The 19,298-nt window shown below is 35.7% G+C and overlaps 1 protein-coding gene across 4 annotated transcripts; it reads right to left on the reverse strand.

The window, feature by feature from the left end:
* Positions 1 to 2,653: 2,653 nt before the first annotated feature.
* On the reverse strand, positions 2,654 to 11,820 carry LOC113238181. Of its 4 annotated transcripts, none has more exons than XM_026474967.1 (6): positions 6,354 to 6,545; positions 4,456 to 6,278; positions 4,068 to 4,395; positions 3,763 to 3,876; positions 3,174 to 3,551; positions 2,654 to 2,899 (listed from the first exon to the last, which is right to left on the reverse strand). In XM_026474967.1, the coding sequence occupies exons 1-6, from the start codon at positions 6,418 to 6,420 to the stop codon at positions 2,799 to 2,801; spliced, it is 2,811 nt and encodes a 936-aa protein (XP_026330752.1). In that variant the 5' UTR covers positions 6,421 to 6,545; the 3' UTR covers positions 2,654 to 2,798. The 4 variants fall into 4 exon arrangements, with proteins under 4 accessions (XP_026330752.1, XP_026330735.1, XP_026330761.1 ...); XM_026474976.1 differs by having other exon boundaries at positions 2,661 to 2,899; positions 4,068 to 4,973; positions 5,067 to 6,278; XM_026474958.1 differs by adding an exon at positions 11,783 to 11,820 and having other exon boundaries at positions 2,668 to 2,899; positions 4,068 to 6,278; positions 6,354 to 6,378.
* Between the last annotated feature and the right edge of the window lie 7,478 nt (positions 11,821 to 19,298).

Genomic DNA, 19,298 nt, shown 5'->3' on the forward strand with positions numbered 1-19,298 from the left:
TATATATATATACACATAAAAACGTATTAAAAAAGGTTAAAAAAAGATGCAGAAATAAAAATGGAAATAAAAAAGAAAATGTTTAGATATCATCATAAAAGTTACAAATTGAGGGGAAGATAGATGATAGATAGATAGGTTTTAGAAGTAGGAGAGCTCCTGCTCCTTGTGAAAGAGTTCGTCCAGGGAATACTGCCACCATACTTATTTCTGTCGCTAAGGAGTATGAGCATTCCTTTGTTCCAGTTTTAAAGGGTTAGGGTGCTGGTGAAATTACAGGCACATGGGGCTTTTCAATTTGTGTCTCAAGGTGACGGGCGCAGGGACAGTGCCCCTGCAATTTAACCCCTCCTCCTCCCATCTTTGCAATTTAAAGCTCTGAGTGGCACTGCAACTGCTATGGACAGACGTGTCGCCACCACGTGTACCACCAGGCGCATGACTTGTTTGTCCTGTCACTTAGTATTATATAAAAAAAGCTTTACATTTAAGGGACATATTAAAGAAACAAAATTATAAATTTGTCCAAAAATAGATTTTGAAATATAGAGGGTCGAAAATAACTCGAAATGATTCGTTTAATATTACACACGGCCAATATGTTGCCTTTTTTTGAACGTTGACTGGCACACTGCCGTATATCCTGTAGTCGCCTACGTTACCTTTATGACAATAGGCCTTTATTACAACATGTCATTTATTTTACTTTTATGACTTCACAACAAAAGAAAGAACCGCGATCATTGGATGTTCTGCGTATTTTGTTCAACCATTGATTTCATAAAGTTCACAAATTATGCAAAGATAAGGGGAGTTATGTTACTGGAATACATTAAGATAAAATAATACCCACATAACACACGCCTTTTTTGTTGTAATAAGGTAAAATCTGTAAAATGACAACTTTTCAGGAGAGAGAGAGTTTATATATTCCAAAATAAATAGATTTTTTTTCATGTGATAAAAGCACTATTAATATATCACTTGTGACTTTGTTGTACCGTGGATACGATGTTATACAACAAACACGAATTCTAAATACTATTTTTATTTAAAAGGTGGGTTAGACAGGAGTCAGTTCGACGTCTTTTGAAATAGCATAACATCGAATAGGAAATAACGTAAACTTACGTTTACGTACTGAGTTAGGAAAATACAAAATACTTATACCAAAATTATTTAGAGCCCATGATTTTAGACCATATGACTACAAAAAAGAAACTTATCGAACTTACATATATACAAATACACTTAGTATCCCAGGGGGTTCTCCACTGTTAAATAAGTATTACTCAAATGAATAGACAATTTCAAGTATGAAGCTAATTAATAATTAATAGACTGTCTGGGAAACCCAAGGGCTTCCTTGCCCAACGCATTAGCATAGCAACACAAAGGGGTGAACGCTGCCAGCATCTTGGGCACCTTGTCGCGGGGACGCAATTTATTCATACTATTTAAAAATCCTTGTTTTGCTTTCCACTTTTTAAGCTTTTATAGTCTTTTTACCTTACCTGTATACATCGAGTATATATCATTTAATTGAAATGTCATTTAATTTGTTTGAAAACTATTCTGCCATATCATTACTGTGACAACTGCGTTCCGATTGGCCACCCCGAATTCGAATACAATTGACGGGTGTCGTCAAATGTTTCACTTGAAAAGACCAGTTAACTTGAAAACGAAAATTGCAAATTTACATACCTATTTAATATTTAATTTTTATTTAATATTTATTTATTTTTTAGTTTGTTTCGTAATTAGATGTTTGCTGTTTTTCCCCACACCACCCATTAGAACAGCACACCATCATTAGAGATATTATCTTTATTACAATAAATACAGAATATTTTAGGAATATACGGAGACGTACACACAGGTCAGTTGTTGGCGCTGTACTATTTCAGCTTTCTAATTTGTAATTTCAGTGCAAATAAGAGTTGATATTTATAAGTAATGTATCACTGATGAGTTACCAGGAATGTGTGGCCCTTATTTCGTCTCTATTTCTGGTTATATGCTCGATGTCTGGGAGTCGAAAATTCCTTCGATCTGACAGAAATTGAATCTGCGTCTGGTCCAAACTCGCGATCGCCCGATCGCTTTACCAACTGAGCTTTAGAACGAATCAGCAGACCTTACAGATTTCTCTTTGTGTTTATTACAGATCTTTCTTTTTGGCTTAAACTGCTTTTTGCCGACGCGCCATCTTTGAGAAATCAATGAAAGTTTTTCTTCACTCAACCAGGTACCTTTACAGCTACCTATAGCTTTGTATTAATAATTATAACAAACTAGAGGAGTAACTTCACAAAAATAAATTAATATTTTGTTAGTAAACCATCGTAAAATTCATTAAAATCATACCTATATGGCTAATATTAATATTGGCCTACATTTATTTCTCTCGTGAGTTTGGGTGTAATTTGTTGTTGTCTATGTGTGTGTCCATGGCTACCGCGATACAGGATTTCCTAGTGCGGGGCTGTGAGTGTGTACGCGTTATTATTATCAAATACGTTTGACGAACAAAATATTGCCTGTGGCCGAACGGCTACCATGCCGGACTGCCACGCTGAGGTCCCAGGTTCGATTCCCGGGCTGGGAGAAATATTTGTATGGCCTACATTTATGTCTCTCGGATGTAATTTGTGGTTGTCTATGTGTGAGTCCGTGGCCCACGCGACACAGGGTTTCCCTAGTGCGGCGTTATGTTGAGTTTGTGCGTTAAAAAAATCTTTTATCTTTATTATATTTAGGTTAAATAATAAACTCTAGTTTCATTTAATCATCAATTAACAATCTTCGCACCACGGCTCTCCTTCGTCGTCACATTTACACGTGCCTCCACATTTATTCTGGAATACCACGGTAGGCTTACAACGCGATGGTTTACCTTAACATAAAATGAAAACATTAATCTTTCGCTTACTGTTCTTAATTGTTATCATCCAAGTATGTCTGCGTGACTAATCGGTCATTATACTTCCCTATAATTGTTTATCGGAAGGAGCCTGTTCCACTTTAATTCACTAAGCAAATTAATTATTCACCGAAGACAATGTAGTCTATATGTAATCTTATCTAGCTGTTAAGCACTCATACAGCAGCGAAATATTCTAGCTAAGGTTTATAGGTGTATCATCGATAATAGTAAAGATTATAATTACCATAAGGCAAAAGTGAACAGTCAGCCATCTTATCGCAACTCGGCCGTCCAGTCAAGCCACAGAAACAATTAAAGCAATTGATCTCCCACACACTTCCAACTTCACACCTTTGTGAACCAATTGTTGTAGAATGTATTTTTTCCACTCTTCGATGTCCATATTCATTTACGGTGTCAAAATCTTCATCATCAAAGCTCAGTTTATTCTTTCTATTAATATTTCTGTTCGTATAATTTGTGCCATCGGAATCATAATCAGAATCGTCAGATCTGAGAACATCATTTGTGTTATCGTTACGTATAGACATTTTTTTTGTTTCATTATTTTGGTCTCTGAGTGTTGTCGTATACTGAATCGATTCCTCTGAATTGTCTTGTCCTGCAATAATATATTTCATTCTTAGTACGTTAATATAGCTTAGTATAGCAATATTATGCAGTTATGTAGGCATTTTGATATTTTTAATGTATGTATAATTTTAATAGCGGTAACAAAAAAATGCTTTTTTAATTAAATTCCCAACCTTAAGACTAACTGTATCACAGCTGTGACAGTACTATGAATAAAGTAGAAAACTAGAACTATTTACCATGTGAATAACAATCAGTAAATTTGCAGATTGGCAGACCATCTCCACTGCATGTGCATAAGTTGCACTCCCCCATATTAAAGTTTGTGTAAGGTTTGCACAGCATTGGCTTTTCTATATTGAAAAACATATTAAAACACTTAATCGTATATAAAAGCAGATCAGACGTGATGGTCAAATAATATTCTCGAATTTAATTGTTCTGAATGTAGAAAAACGAAAATAACCAAATGCAAGATAAAATATATTGCGACAATCAAGTAGATTTCAAGCGAGTCACAAGTAAAAAAAAATTCAGTACATACCACGAGGTGGCAACACGCAATCCGGAATGATGTTGCAGTCAGGAAACCCGTCTTCAGAACAATTGCATTTATAACATTTACTTATCCATGTGGATCCTTTCAAACAATCTGGATTTTTTTCCTTTTTCGTATCACCAACTTGTGCCAACTTTTCTTCAGAATTTATTTCGTGTTGCCCATTTTGAGCTGTTTTATTTTTCGGAACTTTTGATTTTTTATTATTTACGTTAATCCCAGTAAAAGGAGAGAGCGACACGTCTAAATATACTGTAGTATTCAGTGATTTGCTTAGAGAACTTTCAGAATTTGGTACACTTTCAAAAGGAGAAAAATTGTCTGACGTAGGATTGTCTTCAGGGATAACACTATGACGATGATTTCCAGGAGATTTTGTTTCGTTAAAAATAAGAGTATTTAGAGAAATTAAGTCAACCGATGATGGTTTTTTATTATGTTTTGGTAATTCAGTAACTGTATTTTTTGAGGGTGAATCTGTGTCCTTTGAAGATAACAAAGATTTATCTGCCTTGCTAGCCGAAGTCAAGGTGCCTGGCTGGGAGGGACCGTGACCAAAAAATTCAAAAGTTTGTATTTGATTAGAAGGAATGGTATCCAATAAAGAAGAAAATTTGGTTGGTTTTCCAGCTTCTGTTTGCGAGTTTTTACCCGCCAAAAAAAGTTTTCCAATGGTTTGTATATTTTCGGCTAATGAATCGTTAAGTAACACTGCGACATTATCTATCAATGATAAAATATTGTCATTTGATGACAAATTTTCAGATGTCTGTGGAACATTCTTAGTAACAGGTGTTTTCAATTCCAACAATGGAATTTTTATAACTTGGTGTTTGACAGAAGATAATATGGTTTTTGGAACGTCGTCGTTAACTTTCAGATTCTCAGTATTTCCCGGAACTTTACTATTATTTTCCATAAACGACGTCGAAATATCATGTGAATTATCAGGCCGTGGTGGAATAACGGGAAACACATGCGTATTTTTAAAAGATGCTTGATTACTTAGTTGTGAAAGGTAATCATTGTCATTATCATCAAGACTGGGAAAAGATTTAGGAGCAACTGATTGCTGTTGAAGTACACTTGAATAGGTTGGATGCTGTACTTGTTTGCCTGTTTGCGAAAGGTAATCATTCTTATTATCATCAAGACTCGGAGAAGATTTAGGAGCAACTGATTGCTGTTGAAATAGTTTTGAATAGGTCGAATGCTGTATTTGTTGTGATTGTAAATTTTTAAATGGATGTATGTTAAGCAGTCTCTCAAATAAATTAAAGACGCTTTTCAATATTTTCGAGTCTTGAGACGCAGAAATATTACCAAGGAAATCATCAATCGCATCAAATAACTGCTGTGGTAACTGACCTTGCGAAGAAAGAAAAGATATCTGCTGCATATTAAAAACTTTATGACCTTTGTCATGCGAGCGGTCTGTAAAAAGGGCATTATTATATTTCACATTGTTTGATAACTGCTGTAATTGGTTTAATTGGTTACTACTTGGGACATTCCGCTGTGGAATATCTTGACTTAAAATCCTAAAAATCTCTAACGGATCAGCTGAGGGAGGAGCGCCTGATAACAGTGAAGCTCTTTTTATGAAATCTTTTATTACTTTCGATAGTTTAGATTCTGAAAATATAGGATCTTTCTTGAAATGTGCTGGTGGTGAAATACTATCCCTCGAACCCTTTAACTTTGGATAAAGGATTTTAATAAACTCATAAGGAAACTTGAGAGCAAAACTTGAAAGTGGTTTAAAGTTTTCTAAAAATTCGACAATTTTTGATTGGAATGAATTAGTGTTGTAAATATTATTGTGTAAGAAATCGGATCGTATTGGATTGAAATTTGGAGAGATTTTATCCGGATGACGTAGATAATAGTCAAGGTTTTCTAGAGAATAAATTGGATGATACAATGATTCTTCATGATCTTTTTTGAACAATACATTATTATCAGCGGACATTCTTTTATTTTCCGCAACATTTTTCTTTTTGTCAACGTTTTTTTCTGTGATTTTGGCATTTTCAGTTGTTTCATCATCGATTTTAATATCTACAGTGGATTCAGAATCATTTGAGACTTTATGTGCAGATGTATTCTCCGGTTTATTGGTTTTGAAAGTTATTTTCTTATTTGTTTTCTCTACTTTATTAATAGACCTGTTTATGTTACTCTCATTAGTCGATGCTGAAAATTAATTATAATAAATAAGTATACAATTACAAAGTTATCACGAAATTATTGAATACAAAAAAAAAGTACCAAATATCGTGGGTAAATGCGATAGCTGTAAATGAAAATGGAAACAATATTGGTTACTTGTAATCATTAAGGACTTATTAAGTAGTGACAAATTAAAATTTTCCAGAATAACATCCACTGACTCGTATAAATATTATGTACGAACGATAGCACATCAAGCTAAACATTGGCGAAACTTGTTTCGTTGCTCTGGGGGCAATATCTGAACAGTGTATAGCATGATGTGCTGTTGATGTACATCTAACACACGATGGAATGCGAATTAAAAAAAAACACGAAACAATTAAAATAAATCATTATAGTTATATGAAACATGTACTTATGTCAATCTACGCAACGGTAAAATTTACGGTTAAAGCGATACTAATCAAAATAACTTATAACACTAAAATTTTTTGATAAGAGACCTTGTCACTTCATAGTTAAAATATGGGCAATAGAACACGAACCCACCAGCAGGCATCACCATATAGGAAGGTGGTGACCAAAAACATCGCAGTGTAGGGAATTCTCTGTATTATGAGTACCAGAGTGCCAAGAAATTGACGAAAAGACATTACTCGAACCCCATGATGGTTTGAACCATAGCCTATACAAAACATTTCGTTAGCAAATAAATAAGCATTCTTAATTCAGATTCATTTTATACATAAATAAAACCGAGATCCCCTCAGCCAATGTCCAGAGTTCCAACTTGCTAGATCATAGTGATCGCAAAAGTATACTCTCGGACACAATTCTAACCATTTTGCATTTTTACAAAATATTGTTATCATCGAAGAAAAATTTTTCCCCAGTTTTACAAATTCAAATTTTAAACAAGGACTTACGGTAATGACGTTTAGTATACCAGTTTTAAAATGGCATGATAGTTTTTGGCAATTAAACATTGTTTAAGCATAGAGCTGAAATACTGAAAATGCAAGGTAGCTGGAACCACCTGTGCAAAAGTGTATAAATCAGAAAAACTAAAATTAGATGTGATTTTGCCACTATATTCATATCTCGGGAGTTCTAACAAACCGCGTATGTGGCTTAATTTACTACACGAATTTTGGCCATTTAATCTCTTGTGCCGACGATCAAGTTTTTTTTCATCATGACGATGCAGTGCAGAGTTGTCGGTTTTTAAAGAAGAAATAAAATTTGTGCCATTTACGTCAATTGAGTTACACTGTATCTAATTCTTAGGTCATAGTCAACCCTTCCATGCACTGTTATTAGGCACTAGTCATCTCGACGGAGAATTGATTAAGTTGTGTGAACGCTCTTAAACCTGTCTTAAATTTTTCCATCTTTTGCATTCTTTACTTTAGAGACGGTATTTCCCGGCAATGGCACTGTCGGCCGGGGTTAGGGACTCAGGTCCAAGAACCGGCGAACAATACGTGCCGTATCGAGCAGGACCGCCTTCTGCATTTGTGCTGGAAGCAACACGCCACAGAAATCCAACCGCCTCAAGCTGTTAGAAAGGCTGACTGGAATTAACCCATTTGCGGACAAAACAATTGAGATTATTTCAGTGGAGGCCACATCTCACATGTCGGTGATCTCGTGGGCCAGGTCGAGATACTTCTGGCGTTTCTCGGTTTCAGCTTTCACGAGACCCTTGTCATGGGGGATGGTAACGTCCACAAGAAATACCCTCGACTGCGATCGATAGAATATCACAGTATCAGGCTTATTCGCAAGAATAGTCCTGTCCGTGATAATAGATGGATCCCAATAGATTTTGGTGCGGTCATCTTCGAGTATTGGCTCCGGTGAATACTTGTAATATGGCAACCTCTGTTGCACTAGTCCGTACTTGAGAACGAGCTCTTGGTGTAATATTTTGGCTGCCTGGTTGTGTCTGTGCAAGTACTCAGTGTTAGCAAAAGCGGAACAACCGGAAACAATATGCCTAAGTGACTCTCCGGGACGGCCACATGCCCGACAAATGTCTACTGTGCCGTTCTTTAGGATATATTTCCGATAGTTCCGCATCTTGATAACCTGATCCTGTATTGCACAGACAAAACCTTCGGTTTCCCCAAAGAGGTCACCGAAACGCAGCCAATGTAGGGAGGCTTTACGGTCCATAAAAGGCTCGTGGAGTACCTGGAAGAACCTCCCATGGAGCTCCTTCTCTTTCCATACGGACTCGCGGTCAGAGGTGCTAAGCACCACCGGGTCTCGCCATTCCTCTTTGGCCAATGATAAGGGAGTTAGCCCTTTATCACATGTGACAACCTTCTCACGAATTACGTCATCCGCCATCGTCAAAAAGTCGTTTCTGAGATTGCATATCTCGCGGTTGTGCATGGTTTATACACTTAATAGGCCTCTGTCTCCACACTTCCGCGGGACATACAATCTCATAACTGACGATCTCGGATGATGCATTCAGTGAGAGGTCATCTACTCGTCTATCCAGAGCGTCTAATTCCGTCTAAGTCCATTTGAGCACGCCAAATGTGTACATCAGAACAGGCATGACCCAGGAGTTATAAGCTCGGATCTTATTAACGCCTGACAAATAGCTGTTTAGCACATTTTTCAGGCGCCCATAAAAAACCTCGCACACACCCTGTTTCACGTCTTCTTCCTTCACACCGATGGTCTGTGACATGCCCAGATACCGGTATGTTTCAGTCTCGGAGAGTACCCGCAATTGATTGGTGCCAACATTAATGCCATCAGAATGCATGACACGTCCCCTCTCGACATGGACCACCGCGCACTTATCAATCCCAAGCTCCATATTTTTTTTTTTTTAACCGAACTGCTGAAATCGTTGGTGATTGTCAGCAGCTCCGTCAATCTGTCAGCTGTGGGGCCGTATAGCTGGAGATCATCCATGTAGAGAAGGTGAGGCATTCGCGGCCCACCTCTCCGAAACTGAAAGCCTGTGCCCGACCTCTCTACTAGGTACTCAGAGGGTTCAGGGCCAGGCAAAACCACAGTGGACTCAGACAATCGCCCTGGAAAATACCTCGCCTTATTTCTATTCGGTCATCCGCATCCGTCATCCGCCGACCATCCAGACTCAGGATCGTTCTCCAACACCCCATACATTGCCCGAGGAAGTATCGAACTGCACTATCAATTTTATACAGTTCGAGGACCCTCGAGAGCCATGAGTGGGGCACCGAGTCGAATTCTTTCCTATAGTCTATCCAGGCAGCGGAGAAATTCCGACAGTGGCGTCTGACAAGTTGGTCAGCGACCGCGTCGATGAGGAGCAGCTCCTTACTACCGCGGCTACCGCCCCTACATCCGTTTTGAGCCCCAGCCATCAATCACACTGTTATCAACAATGTGCTGACTTATCTTGGAGCTCAAAACAGATGTTAAAGTCTTGTATATTGTACAAAGACAAGTTATGGGGCGATATTGTGATGGATCCACGGTAGCATCGCTCTTTGCAGTTAGCTGCATCAGGGTCACTCATTTAGATGAGTGACCCCAGTAGTTAAGAAGTTTGGGAGCGTCCCACTCTCAAGGGCACTTTGGAACTGACGAGCGAGAGTAGCGTGGCAGCACCAGAACCCCTTCAACCAATAATGATGCAGTCCGTCCGGTCCCGGACTTTTCCAGTTCGGAGCCTTACGGACCGCTACCGCTATATCCTCTTCGGATATGCTGATGGGATTCATAGGCGCTATGGTAGCACACGCTCCCTCAACCGCTTCGAACCATGGACCCTCTTCGTGATCGACAGGCTGCGCATGGCATTATTATTATTATTACTAATACTTAAAATGCTTACAGTGGTGTAATGATGATGGACCCAAGAAATAAAATTTTATAGGACTGTAAATGGTACAATGCTATTAGTCTTTTTGAGATTATAATTTGCCAGATTCAACTCATTACTATGTTTGTATCTGTGGATTGTGAAGCGACATTTCAATATTTCTCGTTGGTGCTAGTAGTGTTAAAAATATCTTGTGTAAATTTTTAACCGACTTCAAAATAAGGAGGGGGTTTTCAATTCGTCTGTATTTTTTTTTTTTGGTATGTATGTTACGCGATAACTCCGCCATTTGTGAACCGATATTGATGAATCTTTTTCAGAAGTGGTTCCATTTAAATTTGAAGTAAATATTCCACCTCTAAGGGTGTAAACTTGGGGATAAATGACTTTTGAGGTCGGTTTTTTTAACTGAAGGTTAGGTTATTTTAAACAAGTTCAAATAATAATAATTTCTGAAAGGTGGGACCTGATGGGTGGCCTGACGCACAGGCATTTTTTTGCTTAGTTTAGGCATCAGTCTCCCACAAAATTATCCTTACCAAAATCCTGTTCCTAGCTATAATATGTATTTTGTGGAAGAGAAAATAAACGTTACTATTATATTATTATTATTATTGAAATGATGAAAAGTTAGGACATGGTCGAGGAAGCTCGCATAAAACCATCCCGGTTCTGGCTCTGTAGTTTCGTTCTCTGTCTGATATCCATCCGTAACAATTACTGTCGAATAAGTAATACTCGACCAAAGTTAACACAGTCTTTTAATTTGGTCGAGCATTACTTATTTGACAGTAATTGTTTCGGAGAATGAGAATAAACCACCAGACATCGAGTATATAACCAGAAATAGAGACGAAATAAGGGCCACACATTCCTGGTAACTCGTCAGTGATGCATCACTTATAAATATCAACTCTCGTTTGCACTGAAATTACAAATTAGAAAGCTGAAATAGTACAGCGCCAACAACTGACCTGTGTGTACGTCTCCGTGTATTCCAAAAATATTCTGTATTTATTGTAATAAAGATAATATCTCTAATAATGGTGTGCTGTTCCATTCGGTGGTGTGGGGAAAAATAGCAAAACATCTAATTAAATAATAATAAATAAATAAATAAATAACGCACACACTCAACATAGCCCCGCACTAGGGAAACCCTGTGTCGCGGGTGCCATGGACACACACATAGACAACCACAAATTACACCCAAACTCACGAGAGAAATAAATGTAGGCCATACAAACATTTCTCCCGGCCCGGGAATCGAACCTGGGACCTCTGCGTGGCAGTCCGGCATGGTAACCGTTCGGCCACGGAGGCAGTTATTAAACAAAGAGAATAAAATTTCATCGGTAATTAAATATTAAATATATAATTTTGCAATTTTCGTTCATTATGTCAAAGCTCAAGTAACTGGTCGATTTGAAGTGAAACAATTGACGACACCCGTCAATTCTTTCGAATTCTGGCTGGCCAATCGGTGCGCAGTTGTCACAGTAATGATATGGCAGAATAGTTTTTAGACAAATTAAATGACACTTCGTCTCTATTTCTGGATATATATACTCGATGATATAAGTCTTGAACTTAGAAGCAAAACGCTTCGTAAGAATTGATAAGAACAAATGAGGTGAAACGCCTAGCCACGTCTGGGTTGACGGATTAAGACAATTTCTAGGTTACTTACCATTAATAAAGCAATATAAAATATTAGGCGTTCCATGTCCACTTGCGCCGATATCTGTTCCGGAAAAGTTTAAGTTATTCTTCACACCTTGCTTGCCACTGCTTATAGGAGATTTCTTATGAAACGAGTTCTTAGATTTTCGCGATTATTACACATAGGAAATGAAACATTTTTTTTAAAATCAGTTAGCCGTGATCATTAGACCTGTAAAGCGTCCGAAACTAATTTCTTTGAAAAAACAAATATACGAGATTTAGATTCGAAGAAAAGTTTCAATTCCGATTTCTTATAAAATCTTTTTATTTACTTTAGAAACTATGTCTAGTTAAACTTCTTATTTCGTTTTTACGACGGATTGGACTGCATGAGTAGTGTACAGATTATTTTATTATATATCTGCATATAAAAATTACGATAACTTTGTAATGCCGCTAGACAGGCGGATTCAAGTGATTCAAAAATCAATTTGGATTGTATCGCAAGATATAAATTAATTTAATTTAAATTCGAACTGCTTTATGAATTAGTACTTACTATTCGACTGTCAAAATACTATTTCCGAAGAAATTTTTAAAAATACGATTCCTCAAAAGTTGTTATATAGAACAGCAAGTATTATTTTATCATAGTCATTGCTCTTTATTACACCTGGAAGTAAAATTACGAAGAAATAAAATAAATGAAATACCGCCGCATGAAATTTTTTGGAATTGCTTCACAATTTTAAAATCTCATTGATGCCCGACAAAACGGTTTAGCGATAAAAAAGTTGTCGAAACGAATCTTAGTTAATAGATTACAAACCAATTTAAAGAAACGGTAGTTAATATTTTGTAATTCTAAATTCACTTGTACATAACTTACGTGAAATTTTACGAATATAAATATATATAGATATACAAATGTTAGAAAAAAAAAATTTCATCGATTTCTCGTAGGTTACGTTGTGGCAATAAAAAGCCGTTAAAACCAAAAAACGGAGATCTGTAACAAACGCATAGAGAAATTCGTAAGATCTGCAGACTTGATCTGTAGCTCGATTGGCATAATGACGCATGTTCGATTCTTGTCAGACTGAAGGAATTGTTCTTTGTGTTCAATCTTTGTATTAATAATTACAAAAACTAGTGGAGTAATTTCACAAAAAATTGTAATTATTCAATAAAATCAACATTAGAAATATACAGGGTTATTTTAAAAATACTAAGAATCATAAACAACTTTTGCTACATGACTTTTCACAAGTCATAATAAATTTACCAAAAATAAACTTTGAAGTTGTGCTGTACTATTTGACACTTCTTAGATCTGTATTTGGTAGTTCAAACGTGCAAGCGGAGGAGGAGGAGTCCTACCCCGTCCTGGACTTTAGTGTGAAAGTAAAATCTGACGAATTATCAGAAGTCATGGAACAAAAGTTGTTTATTACGTTAGTCATATAGTCCTTTTTTTATTTATTTAAGGAAACAAACAGACAGGTAATAAATCAAAATTGATACACATACAGACCTAGAGCTCCATTAACAAAAACTAAAATAAGATGAGCGAAACAACATCACAAGCAAAAAAGAGGCAAGAAAAATATATGGAAAATAAGAAAAATTAAAAACTTAAATAATTTATGCCACTTAATATACATGACAAGTACACTAAAAAACAATAATAGGAATAAAAAACTAAAATATTTTATACTAAGTAATTGTATAACTACATTTGTTGTTAAAATAAAGCTTGTCTTATCCTTACCCGAAAACCTTGTGAAGAAATCCTAAATATGTCTATATGACTTAAATCCAAAGAGCGCCTAAAGACACCATTTCTGTGGGAGTTTGTCCTACTAAGTTTACAACAAAAAGTAGCTTTAGAGCGCAAAGTGATGCAAGAAGGAACTTTAAGGCCAATTTTTTGTGAAAGATCCGGCGAATCGATGTTTCATCATTTGTACAAGAAAACGAATCAATAAAGTTTCTCCTATTTTGTAAGAAAGGAACTTTAAATTCTTTGCATAAAGTGTCATAGTTAACGTACTCTGCACCAGTCCGATAACAAAGATACTTGATAATCTTTTTCTGCACTTTTACTAAAGCATCAACTTGGCCTTATAGGACCCACGAGGGTTCCAAATTGTATTTCCAAATACTAAGATACTTCTCACAAACGATGAATACAATGTTTTAAAAGTAAGAGCGTTACGAAAATGCTGAAAGATACGTAAATTAAAACCTAACAGTTCAAAGGATTTTGAGATAACATTTTCGATATAAGAATTAAAATTTAATTTAGTGTCAAGGATAATACCAAGATCTCTAACCTGATTAACGCGTTTGATTATGGTGCCATTAAAAGTATAATTAAATTAAATTAATTAAAGGGTTAAATTAAAGGGTTCCTTTTTTCTTGTAAGTCCTGCGAGATTGTTAGTACTTTACAATAACCCTTTATAATTATTAATACAAAGATCAAACATTTAGAAAAAAGTCCTTCGGTCCGGCGGAATTCGAACCAACGTCTTCTAGCAATACGTGCCAGCTAAGCCACAGAACGAACCAGCAGACGTTACGAATTTTTCTATATGCTTGTTGCAGATCTTTGTTTTTGGTTGTTAACGACTTTTTAAGCCGTAGCGCCATCTGTGACAAATTTATTTCTTCTACCCTGTATAATTAAAAAAAATAAAAGCATCTATTTCAAATACCTTAATGTTACTTCACATATAAAATATAAATATATCATAATATATTTAAGGAATTTCATCTTATGATAATGGGTGAATATTTGGCATGATTTGATTACCCACAAACACAGAGCGTGTCGCGTTTTCTGAATCAACCGCACACATTTTGACAATCATAATCATATGTTCATTATGCGTATAATCACCTGATAAACAGTAAATATGTGGACGAGGCAGGTCACTCAGGAAATTCACAAACCGGTGGAAAGTTTCCCTTCCAAGTCACAGGCATAATGGATAAAAAAGTATGAAATTGATCATGATTTCAATCGCACGCGGTTAAATTCGTTAGTAACCGCCACTAACCGCGCCACGCTCAATGTGGAGATCGTTAATGACTATAACTCATGATTATCTTAACAACTTGCCTAATTTGGGTTGTCCAGCTCTGTCCATTCAATTTCACTCACTAACGGATTAAGATAAGGTTTCACATCTCTGTACTTTAAAATTTTACTTAAATAAATATGTATTATGTACGCCGCGGCGACAGTATGGAATAGTAACTAATAAGTAAGACACTGCTGCGTACTATACTTTACTTAGCAGTAAGCTGTTTGTGAAAGAGTTCTCCAAGGTATGTATTGCCACCTTACGTACTTTTGCCGTCAAGCACTAATGTGTGCATTACTGCGTCCGGTTTTGAAGTCAAGCCAAAGTCAAAGAGTCATTCATTCCATAAGTAAAATAAATTTACACTTGAAAACGTCACATTTAAGCTACTGCTCGTTCACTACGCTAACTTCCCTGAACGAACAAGAAACTAGGGATTGCTCTTTTCAAATAAGTTTAAGTGATATGGAATACATTTTGAACCACATTTGTGTGGAATCTGGAGACATGTCGTCTTTGCATACATCTTTATCTAACACGTAGGTATTCAACTTTGTAATATGATTTTCAATTAAAATGTTTTTAATGTAGTTTTTGAATTCAGGAAATGATAATCTTAACATATTCTCCGGAATCTTATTATAAAAACGTATACACTTCCCCATAAAAGAGTCGTTTACTTTGGTTAAACGAAATCGTGGTACCATAAGTTTGGACTTTGCTCTAAGGTTAATATTACATCTTCTTTGTTATTGAAAGTATGTATATTTTTACAAGCATATAAAATATTTGAGTACTGTAATGCCACAGTCATAATACCAGTTTTTTTAAAGAAGCATAAGGGTGTTGGTGAAATTACAGGCACAAAAGACTTATCAACTTATTCCTTAGGATGACGGGTGCTGTGGCAGTGCCCCTCAGATCTTTGCGGTTTAAAACTCTGAGTAGCAGGGTTGTCGTTTACCACCAGACGTACGACTTGTTCGTCCCGTTACTTGGTGTTGCAAAAAAATATATCTAAAACTTACTTCGATGATGGAGCAGGACATCATCAGAAGACTATTCCGCACCGCTCAAACGCAGCGACAAGCTGTGTGTACTTCGCCGTTAAATAATTAAATCTCTCTAATTAATCCACAAGAGAGTAAAGTTCTAAAGCCTGCCAGCTAAGTTAGTACTTACATGACATGCGTCGAGTCTTTACTTCGAAAATGAGCATTGTAATTACTTTGCAACTACTAAGTTGTTACTTTGAAAATTAAATTTTCCTTAACTTTGACGTTTCTTTTGCTATGTACATGCAAAATATTACGGGGTATACATTTTGTCGTCATTGGTAGCTTAGCGGTTCATATACGGATTAACCAATTTAGAAAGCGAGCTTTTTACTTTTGTGTTTTTTTTAGTCTATCTTGACTTGGATGTTCTGGGTAGTGTCGCCAGATGGTAATTTTGTTGCTAGTACAGGGAATTTCCTAGTTTGAGAATATGTAATCTATGTGATAACAATGTGAAAAAGATTTCTTTATGCTACTAAGTGAGAACAAGTTTTGTGTTTGGTGTTAAACGAAACGCCTGTCCATAGCAGTTACAGTACTACCCATAGCTTTAAATTGCGAAGATCTCAGGGACACTGCCACTGCTCTTGTCACCATGAGACATAAGTTGCCATGTCTCACGTGCACGCAATTTCTGCAACACCCTTACCCTTCAAAACAGGAAAGCAGTAATGCTCACATTACCTCTTGTCGACAGAAATAAGAAAAGTGGCAGGACTTCCCTGGACGAACTCTTTCACCAGGAGTTCTACTGCTAAGGTACATTATAATAAGCTTGCTTAGGAAAAGTAATTTAGCAATAAAGCCGTCTTCTGTGTGTATTTGTTTGTGTTGAAGTCCTAGTTTCGATAAAAAGAATTAACTATCACACGATTTTAAAACTTTACATGCTTATTATATAGACCACACGCAACCATTTGGACCACGTATAATCAGAGCTGTTCCTTAAAAGGAGTTACGATAGCTACCACAGAACAATAAATACAGTAGTAGTGCTTAGCTTTACGTAGCACGTGTGCCAACTGCTCGCGAAGTTCCGCAAACTTGAGATCAGTTCGTCATTTTTGCATTGTGCGTTATGGTCGTTTCAATTATCTCGCGCAAAAAAAATCCTTATTCCGCTACTTTGGAGTGTAAAAATGATAGTTGCACTTACGATATTATCTATGATGATGTTGCGTATCACCAATCTTATTTTATTTAATTTTAATACATTTTAAATTTTCTGCTTATCGTAATTATTTTTGTTGTTACAAGAAACGAAAAATAACCTTGTACCGCTGCAATATTATCGCTCCTTTTTTGGAGAACTAAATAACATCTCATATACGTCGTTGTTCAACTATTAATCGCTAGATGGCAGCACATTAATAGAAATTTCACTATAAAAGCACAACGTCATGACTTGCAATAATAAGTATTAATGGTATTGAACTTTTAACGATATGCCAACAGGGAAAAGTTTAAATTATATTAACAGTTCAGAATTTGTTATAACATTTTAAAATTTGAAAGTACGATCATACGACACGACCAATCATTATCAAGATTTCATAGTGTTTCAAATAATAAATGTGTAAGTTTTAGCGACAGCGGTTCTGATAGTAATCGATGCATGAGGCACTTCCATTATTTTTTCTTGCGTGATAGCTACCTATCCATGCTTGAAAACAATTGTACAAACGGAGATATGTAATTAGAAAGATCTGAATATTGTTTGCTACAAGAAGACTTTTAAAATATATGCATTTAACAAATTATAATTATGTTTTTGCAAAAACGTCATTCTGTCGTAATATCTTTAAAATCGTGCAAGCTTTCTCTTACAATAAAATAAAAGATCTCGTTTCTTTGCGAGCACTTAGTTGAACGAAGAATTAAAAGTTTTGAAAGGTTAAAAAAGAGACTGCAATCTGGAATTGTTTCAACACCATGTATTCTATTTTTTTTCTTTTGTGGAGACTTCATGTTGGCAACAATATCTTTGTTGGATTTAATTTTATACAAATTCTCCCAGTGGTCTACCGTACGCTTAGAGGATGTTTCCATAGACTAAGACCACAGACCACATTCTAAGACCGTACGTGACATTTGAAATTTGAAGTTGCTACAAATGTAGTGATGTAAAATCAAATTAAAAAATCGATTTCAATATCTTATCGAGATATGTTGTAACGAAGAGAGAATCGAGTTACAGACTACAGTTTAAGAACAAATAATAAACAAAATAAAAAAGATTTAATTGTTATGTTATTAAAGTACTAAAAACAAATAACTAACAACTAAACAAAAAGTTAATAGAAAAGCATAAAATCAACAGGGTAACCTATCGCAAACTCGAATTTTTTTTTCCGAAGTAACGTTTATTCGAATTTTCATTACACCGAAAACCGAGTAATTATAACGAAACCGTTGTACTTTCAGGATATGTTGGATGTTTATAGCAGACATGATTAGGTTAGGTTAGGTTAGGTTAGCAGATTCCCCCGGATTAACAAAAAAAAAAAGTTAGGCTTAAAAGAAAAAACATTTTCCTCTCAAAATTTGTTTCGAGATTACGAAAATTCAAGTAAACGTTATTTCTGGAAAATATCATTTTGGTCTACTTATAGGTAACCAATCAACAGCATACAAGATGTATGCACACGTATTGACGCAAGATACAAAATTCGACGATTCGGTTTATCGATTCTTTAGTGTAAATCTCTATAGATAAATATTCCGTTTTACGTATCAAGTAGTTGGGGTAATTTATTTCTATCTTTATCATTTCAGTTTCTAGCTATTTAATATGCTGTAATTTTTACTTATAATTACAATTGAAACATATTATTATTTGATTTTGGTATATTAAAACAAATTTAGTACTTTTTTTATAACCTGATTGTGAGAGTAATTAAAAATAGTATGCAACCAACGTAAAAAATGTAAATGACACAGTACTCGTACTATGCTGTATTGTTTGCTATAATGATGTCATACATACAATCCAGTTACGTTTGTGATGTTGCAACCTCTTTCGTCATCCCACCTTTTTAATACACTTTTCGCTAGTTCCTGGATACCTACTTTGAAATTTGAAATCGTTCTTAAATTCCCTTCGTCACTCTTACATTTTCTTCTTTCCGTCGCCACTCTCCACTAAATTTCCGAAGCGAGCACACAACATGCTCGAGTTCATGTTAAATTTTGACCAATTATAACATTGAAAATCATGTAACCTAACTGCTTGTAAAGCATAATATCTTTACCCTTTTGGGGTAATTTCCTTTTCTTACCATGTCTTACCTGTATGTAATTTAAGTAGGGAGTGTTTTTATATTATTGTACCTGTTTTTATACCGTTATTTTGTTTTGTTACAGACTTTGCTTTACTTTACCTATCTTCCTT

The sequence above is a fragment of the Hyposmocoma kahamanoa genome, unplaced genomic scaffold (genome assembly GCF_003589595.1).
Source record: "Hyposmocoma kahamanoa isolate Upper Pololo Valley unplaced genomic scaffold, ASM358959v1 103, whole genome shotgun sequence".
Lineage (NCBI taxonomy): Eukaryota > Metazoa > Arthropoda > Insecta > Lepidoptera > Cosmopterigidae > Hyposmocoma > Hyposmocoma kahamanoa.

Excerpts from the sequence above, each read along its gene's own strand:
- LOC113238181 (XM_026474950.1), bottom strand. The coding sequence starts at position 6,420 with ATGATTACAAGTAACCAATATTGTTTCCATTTTCATTTACAGCTATCG. Across the intron at positions 3,552-3,762 it reads TACTGATTGTTATTCACATG|GACAAGACAATTCAGAGGAA; the intron begins GTAAATAGTTCT and ends ATATTATTGCAG. Across the intron at positions 2,900-3,173 it reads CTGTTCACTTTTGCCTTATG|GTAAACCATCGCGTTGTAAG; the intron begins GTAATTATAATC and ends TTTTATGTTAAG.